Source organism: Rana temporaria, chromosome 3 (assembly GCF_905171775.1).
Source record: "Rana temporaria chromosome 3, aRanTem1.1, whole genome shotgun sequence".
In the NCBI taxonomy this organism is placed as follows: Eukaryota; Metazoa; Chordata; class Amphibia; order Anura; family Ranidae; genus Rana; species Rana temporaria.
This window is the reverse complement of record NC_053491.1, coordinates 303,503,107-303,513,447: the sequence shown is the minus strand read 5'-3', so window position 1 is coordinate 303,513,447 and position 10,341 is coordinate 303,503,107. Positions and strand designations below refer to the sequence as shown.

At 45.7% G+C, this 10,341-nt stretch overlaps 1 protein-coding gene across 1 annotated transcript in view; it reads right to left on the bottom strand.

Annotated features, from left to right (window-relative positions):
• Positions 1-671: 671 nt before the first annotated feature.
• CDKN2AIPNL (CDKN2A interacting protein N-terminal like) overlaps positions 672-10,341 on the bottom strand; it is a 50,777-nt gene continuing 41,107 nt past the window's right edge. The window contains exon 3 of the mRNA XM_040344777.1: positions 672-1,352. Coding sequence (XP_040200711.1) covers positions 1,338-1,352 — 15 coding nt within the window. The 3' untranslated portion in view covers positions 672-1,337. The remainder of the gene's footprint in view (positions 1,353-10,341) is intronic.

The following is a 10,341-nucleotide window of genomic DNA, read 5'->3' as shown; positions in this document are numbered from 1 at the left end:
CTATTTCTTCTCTGTTCTGTTCACTTCCTGCTTGTCTGATTGTTACTCACCACCGTGATGGGAGGCTTTACTGCGGTGGTGAGTAACGTGCCTCCTGGGAACTACATCTGTGAGGCAGGACGCTCTCTACGTGTTAGAGACTTCAAGGAGGTGTGAATTACTGGGCGTGCCGCAATTCATACTGGGAAATGTAGTTCTTACATGAACAAACGATGCAAACCAGGAAGTGAATGCGAGAACAGAAACTAGAATGCCGCAGGTGATATAGATGAAAGAATTTAATAAGTATTTACTCGTTTTTTAACAGAATCATTACACAATTCTGTCTGTCTACCTTGCAGACATTAATTTTAGGCAAAAAAAAAAATTTTTTTTCCTTTAGTGACCCTTTAAGTAATTAAGGCTCTATGTCCTGTGATGTCTTCCCAAGAAAAGGATTTTTTACAGGTAAGCTGTATTAAAAAAAAAAAAAAAAAAAAAAATTCCTTTTTTTTTTTATGGATCACGTCAGAGACCCAACAGATAACTTAGTATCAGAAAGATATACTATAGTATCTTTCTGATACTATAGATCACCCACTTAGTATTTTAGTGACATCATAGAAGCTGAACCGCAAAATATTTGACCATTTGCACTCTAAAAAAAATAAAAGAAACCCAAACGAAAAAAGTGCACAGTATCAGAGGCTGTTGCTTTATGCAATACTCTTATTTTCATTTCACAGTACAGCCAGTGCTTAAACTTACAGTTATGGCTTGAATTGCCATAGCACAGTGGTTTGTTCGCCAAGCAGATCATACATTCTAAAAACATCTTCCATTATTTTCAATATATGCAAGACATTCTGTGATGGTGTAGATGAACATCAATCTCCATTTTCCCCCAATCATTGCTGATAGGTTAAACACAATGCAGAATTCCACTCTTCGTTTTGCATAAACTAATCACTTTCAAGGCAGGCTTGGATCTGCTGGGTGGTGCTTCTTGTAATTTTCTCCAGAAAGCTGTGCAGACTTTACAATATCAAGGGGTCATCTCAGAAAGTGGAGAAAACCAGGACTTGCGCACACACATTCCAAGTAAATTGGCTCCATTAGTACAATGCTAAAAATCTCAAATCACACAATACATCATATTAAAAAAAAAAAAAAAAAGGTTCATTTATGCAATGTAAAAAATGTATTAAAATTTGAAATATTTTAAATAAAAGGTTAAAAACATGTCTTCTGGCATTATTCACATTTCAAAATTTTTGAAGGCAATGATCCAGATCATGCCACTATACACAATCTTATCCAACGTACACGATTGCACTGGCTCTGAATCCAAATCCATATCAGTTACTTTGATTCTAGTAAAAAAAAAAAAAAAAAAAATTATTATTCAATTTACAAACATATTGTACCCAGCAAAAACTGGATTTTTCATTACCCACTGTAACATCCCATTCTGAGTACTTGACTGACACAGTTGCTGCTTCTTTATACATTACCAAACAGCCTCAACTACATACCAAGTTAGACAGTTGAATTCGGCTTGCAATTTGGTTAGCAAGTTTGAGCCTGGTTATTACGCTATACAACTTTATTTATTTACTTATACATACTGTTTGCATCAACACGCATCTCATTTAAAGTCCCATCCCTTTCTCTCTTTCAATTTTCAGGGATGGAGGCATGTGTTGTCCACATGCCTCATTCAAAGTCCCAAACCCAGTTCCATGTTTACCAATAGGAATGGAGATGCGATTTTGATGCTTATACATTTACCCTCATGCATTTTTTCCAGTGCTCTTTATTGCCACACCTATTTTAGATGGAGGCTGGCTGGTGACTTATCCATCGGATAAGTTAAGTTCTTATTTAAGGAAGAGACTGCTGCATCTACAGCTGGCATGCTCCATTTCTTAACGAACCTTTGATCCATGGGATATAAAAGGGAAAACCTCTTAAGGGGAACAAAATCCTGTCAGGATATTGCCAATCAGCATACACCGCCTGTTCCAGCAGGGGGGGGGGGGGGGTGTGTGGCCTAAAAAGGCCTCAGGGATCCTAAGAGGCAACTTAAACGCAGAATGAACCATTTCGGTCAGATTCAAGATGAAAGACAGACATTCACCTGATCTCCCTTTGTCCAGATTGCTCAGAAGCACACTCATCTGCTGGGCACTCCACTGAATCCTGGGCATTTTAGCTCTCCCCCATTCTCAACCCATTTCGGCTCCAAAGAGGGGGTACTGTCGCGCTTCTTGCCACCGTGCGGGATGGAGGTAATCATTCCAACAATCCTGTGCTCTAAACCAGCTAGGGCCGAGGACAGTTCATCCTTAGTGATAAAGGGTAAATCAGCAACATTGACTGTGGGCACAATACCACATAGGCGCAGCGGCTCAGCAATCTGAGCCGCTGCGTCATATCCCTAGTGTTGTATCCCCTGAAAGACCAAGGGCTCGGCAATCCGAGCCCTTGGTCTTTCAGGGGATACAACTGGGTTCATCAGGAACTACTGACATTACAAACTTTTTTTTTTTTTTTTTTTGGTGAATGGGTTAGGGGTACAATTTACCCCCATACTCATTCACAAAGGGTGGGGGGCCAGAATCTGCCCCCCCCTTGTTAAAAGCCCCCCACCCACAGACCCCCAACTACCAATGACCAGAGTTGTCGGGAAGAAGCCTCATCAACATGGGGACAAGGTGCTTGGGGGGGGGCGCAAGGCCCACCCCTCCATGTCAGGGGCATGTTGCTTGGTACGGTTTAGGAGGGGGGCACTCTCTCATCCCCCACCCCCTTTCCTGACCTGCATGCTTAGATAAGGTTCTGGTATGGCTTTTGAGGGATTCCCCTAAAATTCATGCCAGACCCAAGGGCCTGGTATGGTCTTGGAGGGGGAACCCATGCAGTTTTTATTTTTACATTTGGGGTGGAGTTCCCCCTTCAAGATCATCAGGGGACAAGTCGAATACCCGAATACCAAAGTCCGTTCAGTTAAGACCGCAATCCGACTTCAGTTATATTCAATGGGCTGAAGTAGGATCAAAATCGGACCAGTAGTTCAGGGAGTGTTTTCAAAGTTGGACCGACTTGTTGTTTGTGTGCCATGGAGAAGGTGATCAGCTACACCTGAGCAAGTTTAAAAGTAATTTTTAAAGCTCGTACACACGATCGGACTTCCATCGGACAAATCCGTGGATTTTTGTCCAAAGGGCATTGTTCGTGAACTTGGCTGAAAATGTTTTGCCATGTGTATGCAGAACAACATACACCAAGCCACATGGTTTTTCAGCTCTTTACTGCCACCCTTTGGGCAACTTTTGCTATTGTTGTCTGTTTAGCATGCGTGTTTGTACTTTGGATTTTAGTCCGACGGATTTGTGTATACACGATCGGATGATTAGACGCAACACATCTGTTGTCGGACAATATGAGATCATGCACAGCCAACATTTGTTGGCGTAAATGCCGACAATTGTCCGATGGAGCATACAGACGGTGGGATTATCCGACAAAACATGTCCGTCTGACAATTGTCAGAATATCCGATCGTGTGTACGGGCCTATAGGAGGGGGGTGATCTATATTCCAACTCAGTCCAGGTTCACACTAGTGCGATCACAGACATCGAATGCCATTCGCACCCGCACTTGCGGTGCCAATCACATGCATTGTGTGTGAGATGAGAGTTCAGCTATACAGGTTGTATGGCTGAACTTGCATTAGAGTCGCACAGAAAAATTGCAGGTACTTGTCTCTCTCCCCCCCCCACAGACTAGAATCAGATCGCATGGGTGTTCTCACCCATAAAACCTTGGACAGAGGGGTGACTGCGGACGTGGTATACCTGGACTTTGCAAAAGCGTTTGACAAGTTCCCCACACGAGGCTCATGTGTAAGATAAAGTCTACAATCTTGGAAAGATAGATTTCTAAATGGATAGAAAATTGGCTATAAGAGTAGTGGTTAATAAATGTTTACTCTGAATGGTCTAAGGTTATCAGTGTTAAAAAGAGGGGGGTGGGGTTTGGGACTTTAAATGGAGCAGGTCATCAGTGGTGTACCTCAAGGTTTAGTGCTGGGACCCCCAACTTTTTAATATCTTTAAAACATGATATAGGGTCTGGGATTAAAAGTAAAAATGTTGTTATCTCTACCGATGACACCAAGCTATGCAGGGGAATAACGTCCTTACAGGATGTATCCAAACTTATAAGTCAACCTCAATGCACTAATCGGGCAACTAAGTGGCAAATGAGGTTTAATGTTGATAAATGTAAAGTTTTGCACTTAAGGGCCAAGAATATGCATGCATGGTAAGGCACCTGCTGCTGCCGTCTTGGGGCCGCACACCTGCAGCCATGGTCAAGCTCAGTGGCGAGTATGGGGACCTACAACCCCTCCTACCCTGTGCCTCTACAACAAATACTGTGTCATATTGCCAAACATACTTTTTCATCCTAGGTACAGTGTTACACACCCCTGAAAAGCGAGCTGGATCTTGCAAAACTAGTCTAGTCGGGTAGTACGATGCCCATGTACACTGTCCAATATTATACTTGTGTATTAATATTTATTGTTCATGTATCTTTTCAATTGGCAATTGTTGGTGTTATCTATGTAACAATTTTACTTTACGCCTGTAAACAATTTTACTTGAATAAATTATATACTATTAATTACTGTTATCTTTACTGGCGGAAACGTTACCCACTTCATTTAAAGTCCCAAGGTGAATACTTTTGTTTTGGCTATATGTAATAGGGATGGCAGTGTGTTACTGGGGACACCAGACCTTTCCTCTTTTTTCAACTCAGTTAATGTAACATGTATTTAATTATCTAACATGTTACTGCCTAGTCCTCTCCTGTAAACAGGGAACATAACCCACTTGTCAAGATTTAAGGAGCGGTGTCCGTCCATGGACAATAAGAGAAATGTTGTTTCTAGACTTTTTTTTTTTTTTTTTAAAGTGATCACATAATCTCTGTTCTCACCTGCTTAGAAAACTGGAGTGGACAGCAGTCCACGATCTTCCCAGTAAATGGCTGTGTGAGTGTATGCTTGCCAGCCCAAGTCTGACCACTGGAGGACAGGCAGGCTGGTATTCCAGCACAGCAAGAAAACTTTACAGGGGTGGATGTGCTTCCATGCCTAGCAAGGTCAGTATGAAATATACAGGGGTACTGTCAGGAACACCACGTATTTCACAAAAAGAAGCAATGCATGGTACAACAGGCACACTAGGAATATGAAATGTTTGAGTAAAAATGTATTTAACTACTTCAATACCAAGCACTTTTACCCTTTCTGCCAAGCCAATTTTCAGCACTGTCACATAAAAATTGCTTGGTCATGCAACACTGTACCCAAATAAAACTTATCTTCCCCCCACACAAAGAGAGCTCTCTTTTGGTGGCACTTAATGTTTTTTTTTAGCACAGACCCTAGAGAACAACATGGCAGTCGTTGCAACTTTTCAAACATGTTTTTTTTTTACATAATGTGAAAGATATTACGCTGAGTATTTAGCCAACATGTCATGCTTCAAAATTTCACACGCTCATGGAATGGCATCAAACTTCGGTACATAAAAATCCCCATTTCTTTTTACTGGTTACATGTTTTGAGTTGCAGAGGCGGTCTAGGGCTAGAATTATTGCTCTAGCTCACATGTGTGGTGTTAACACTGTTTACATATGTGGGCGCGACTTGCGTTTGATCACTTTTATTTCTATTGCAAAAGGAACGCAAACATCCCTTGTAATAGGAATAAGCATGACAGGTTCTCTTTACAGTGAGATATGGGGTCCATAAGATCTAACATCTCACCTCCAGGCTGGAAAGCCTGAAATCAAAAATCAAAACATGATCTCGGCTTCCCAGCCGAAAGCGAAGACCCCCGTTGGTCTTACCGGTACAGGTATTTCCAGGAAGCTTCCAGGACAGCTACTTAAGATGATTGGCTCCTCCCTCTACAGGAAACACAAATCAGATACAATTTAAAAGGCCCCTCCCTTTCCTCTGACCCGCAGTTGTTTAGAAGATCAAGCAAACCTCCACCAAAGTGCACTCGGCAGAGGAAAATACAAAAAAAAAAAAAAAAAAAAACAACAAAACACCACCCCCAAGTGAAAGAAAAAAAAGGGTGGGAATATAGACGCTGTCCTGGAAGGTTCCTGGACAGCTACTTGAGAGGACAAGCAAGATACTATACCTTCCTTAGGGAGGCACAACAGCCTGAAGCACATTCCTACCAAAAGGAGAGGTCCTGGCTGGAAAGCATCTGAACTCTATAATGTTCGAAAAATACATGAGAGGAGCAGACGGCAGCTTTAGAAATTTGTTCCCATGATGCCCCTGCTCTTTCTGCCCATGACATAGCCATGGATCTTGTTGAATGAGCCCTAATTCTAGAAGGAGGACTACAACCTGCCGCTTTGTAAGCTTCACAAATAGCTTCCCTAATCCATCTAGCGATAGAGATTTTAGACGCTTTGGATCCCCTTTTGGGGCCACTGAATACTGTTGGCAGGAACTCCTAAAACCACTGGATTTCTAGGTAAAGTAGCAGACATCTCTTTACGTAAAAAAAAATAGGATTTTTTGTACTTACCGTAAAATCCTTTTCTCTGACGTCCATGGACGGACACAGCTCCTTAAGTCTTGACAAGTGGGTTATGTTCCCTGTTTACAGGAGAGGACTAGGCAGAAACATGTTAAATGGTTAAATACATGTTAAATTAACAGAGTTGAACAGCCCCGCCCAGGGGGCGGTCCCTCCAGACATAACCCTCCTCACTGCAGCATGCAGCCTCAGTTCGTAACAAGCAGTACAAACCTAAAAAGGAGGGGTGGGAGCTGTGTCCGTCCATGGACGTCAGAGAAAAGGATTTTACGGTGAGTACAAAAAAAATCCTATTTTCTCTTATCGTCCATGGACGGACACAGCTCCTTAAGTCTTGACAAGTGGGACGTCCCCAAGCAGTGTCAAAACGAGGGGTGGGAAATATATCAGTAAAACCAATTTTAACTTCACCCCAAAACAAGCAGAGCTCCTCAAACGGAGGAGATGCAACCTCAAACAGCCGCCTGCAAACGCTAGCGGGCAAAAGCATCATATGATGCACTCACAGCAACCAGGAAATTTTGAAAAACAAAAAACGTGAACGGACGACCAAGTAGCCGCCCTGTACACCTGTGACACCAACGTATGAAGTCGGAAAAAACCCAGGAAGCACCAGGTGCCCTGGTCAAAAGTGCCGCGACCGGAAAAAGGGGGGCCTGTATGACGGTCTGTCAAATCCACCGAGACAGGGTGGTCGACGAGACCGCCAGGCCCTTTGTGGACCAGACACTGACACAAAAGAGGGCCAGATCTCCAAAACGGAGCCGTAGCAGGTAGATACACCCGCAAAGCGCGTACCATGCCAGAAGTATGAAAAAACAACCTCCGTAGGATGCGCCGGCCGAGGGCAAAAAGGATGGAACAATGCCCCTATTCAGGCGAAAGTCCGAGACCACCTTCGGAAGAAGGGAAGGTCGCGGGCGCACCACCACCTAATCCTTATGGAGGATCAAGCATGGCGGCTTGCAAGACAAGCCCGCCAGCTCAGAGACCCCTCTAACGGAAGAAAAGGGCCACCTTCCGAGATAGTGTTAAGAGAAAATCTCTCTGAAGTTTCCAAAGGGAAAGCTCCTGAGGAACCAAGAGCACCAGAGTCAAAACTCATTGGGGAAGAGATGGGCCAAGAGGGGAAAGAATATGACAAACCCCCTGCACAAAGAGGTACCCACCAGGGAACGGGCCCCAAAGGGCCACTGAAAGAACACAGCCAAGGTTGAACTCTGCCCCCAAACGGTGCTTAAAAGTAATTTGAGATCCACACCAAGCTGTAAAAAACAGCAGGACCCTGGCCATCGAATCCGTCCGTGGACGTCACTTCATCTCTTCGCACCAAGAGATGTAGGTCTGCCAGGTGTGACTGTAGATTCTCCTGGAAGAAAACTACCATGCCCTGAACATGGTTGAAATGACCGAGTCAGACAGACTCCGATCTCTTAAAGTCTGGCTACCAATAGCCATATTGAGTAAGTTAGTGACTGTACAACAGAAGGAAGTATGGAACCTCGAGACAGAAGGACCTCTCGCCCTGGTGACGGCCAGGGTACCTCCGTTATGAAGCGCCCAAAAACGGCGTACCAAGGACGCCAATGTCAATCTGGAGTGATTAGGAACATCGGGATCCCCTCAGCCTCCACTCTATGGAGCACCTGAGGAAGCAACCAAATGGAGGAACGGTATATGGCCGCTGATACAGACCCCCACAGGGTCACCAGCGCAACTTACGCGTCAGTACCAGAGCACTAGACCTGGTCACTACTTCGACACCCTTGCGGTGGAGACGAGCGGCCAGGAGATCCACGAGTGGGAAAAAAAAAAAAAACCAAGGCGAGCCCGGGCCACGCAATGACACAGATCTTCCTGGACTTGAACCCAGAGGCAACTGCCTGCAGGGCAGGCAGTCTACCGCTGAGCCATAATCTCGCCTGCCCCGACCCTGGGTAGCCACCAAGATCAGAAGAGCAGGCACATTCAGGAAGTTGTGGCCATAGGTCTATGCAAATCCAGCGACTCTGGGCCGACTGGACCCCCCCCAGGGGTCCCCACAATCCGTGAGGCCTGCGTCCGTCGTAGACAATGACCACTGGAAGGAAGGAACAACTTCCTGGGCCGAAGATCCGGGGATCTCCGTCCCAACTCAGAAGACTCCGACTTGGTGGCGCACCTGAATCTGGCGATTACAGAGACAAGAAATTTCTTACCACCTGGACAGTATTTCCTGGAAAGCCCAAGTGTGGAACTGGGCATACAGTACCGCCTCGAAGAAGGCTACCCACAGGTCCGGACCAGCATGCACCCGGAGAGAAGACCGATAGCGTGATGCCAATACCCTCACTGCAGACTGAAGAGTCTGCAATTTCTCCAGGGGAAGAAGGACCTTCGCTCCCTTTGAGTCGGACTCAGGACCGGCTCCAAATGTTTAGCACCCACCCGAGACTTCGGGGGGTCTGAATGGCTATAAACAGCTCCATTAGGTCTGAGGCAGAAGCTGCCCTCAGAAGAAGGTCGTTCAAGAAGCCCACGAGGCAAAACCTCACTGTCCCAACAAAGTTAGGATAATTGCGAGCTCCTAGGCGAAAACCCTCAGTGCCAACGCCAGATTAAGAGGGAGGGCCACAGACTGACAGAAGCCCTCCCCCATCATGGAGCACAGAAAATTCTGTGACATATGCAAAACGGGACATGCATGTATGCGTCCCTGTGGGACTTACAAGTCCCACACTGTTCTCAGACAGACCGACAAGCCGGGCGAGGAATAAACGAGAAAAGAACTCTGTTCTATGGATAGGCGTAAACCCTATCTAGGACTCTGAAGAGACCACCTCGCAGATACAGGTAGCAGCCCCATGGTGGGTCTAATGGATTCGATCCTATGACCTTGTGCACCGAAGTGCAGGTGGCTTACCACTGCACCATGCAGGACTGCCCCCCATCAGTCAGAGAGCAGGGAGATTCACTGAATTGTGAACCTGTAAGCCGCCCCCCCCACACCTAGAGCAGGGAGGGAAGACGACTGCATATGGCGTTTACGCACCCAGGGACAATTTAGTCCTCCCGCTGAGCCCTTGTCGGCCCCCGTACTAATACATACACAAAGTTTGCATGTATATTATGGCAGTGTATGCACACATGTCTTTGGAGGGTGGGAGGAAACCGGAGTACCCAGAGGAAACCCACGCTGACACAGAGAGTGACAAAGTAAGCTCCAGCTAGATTGGTGTCAGTGTCCGGAATTTGGACCAATGACTCTTGCTCACAAGTAATGGAATTAACCACTACACCACCGCGTACCATCTCTGAAACAGAAGCCCTGGATAACAGGGGCACAGCATTCAAAGAAGCATCACAGACCTATATGAGGCCCTGGACCAACGGGTCCGCTAGCCTAATATCCTTGGTACAGAGACGGTGCTCCTCCACTGTCTGGTGCAAAAGGCTCACTCAGAAATTGACTGAGACTCCAGAGTAGTAGCCACAATAGGCCGCAAGACGGACCCCAGCATGGTAAACATGACAAGGGCCAGTACCTTGGATCTTCTAACAGCCAGATCCATACAAGCGGGGACTCCCGTAATAGGGAGAGTGGTCAGCTATACATGACACCCGGAGGATCCCCTGAAAGGGCTCTCCTCAAAAGGGCACTGAACCGCCAGACGGTGAGGGACTACCTCAGCGGCTTTTTTCATTCCGCATCTTAGAAATTATCAAAGAAGGGCAAGAAG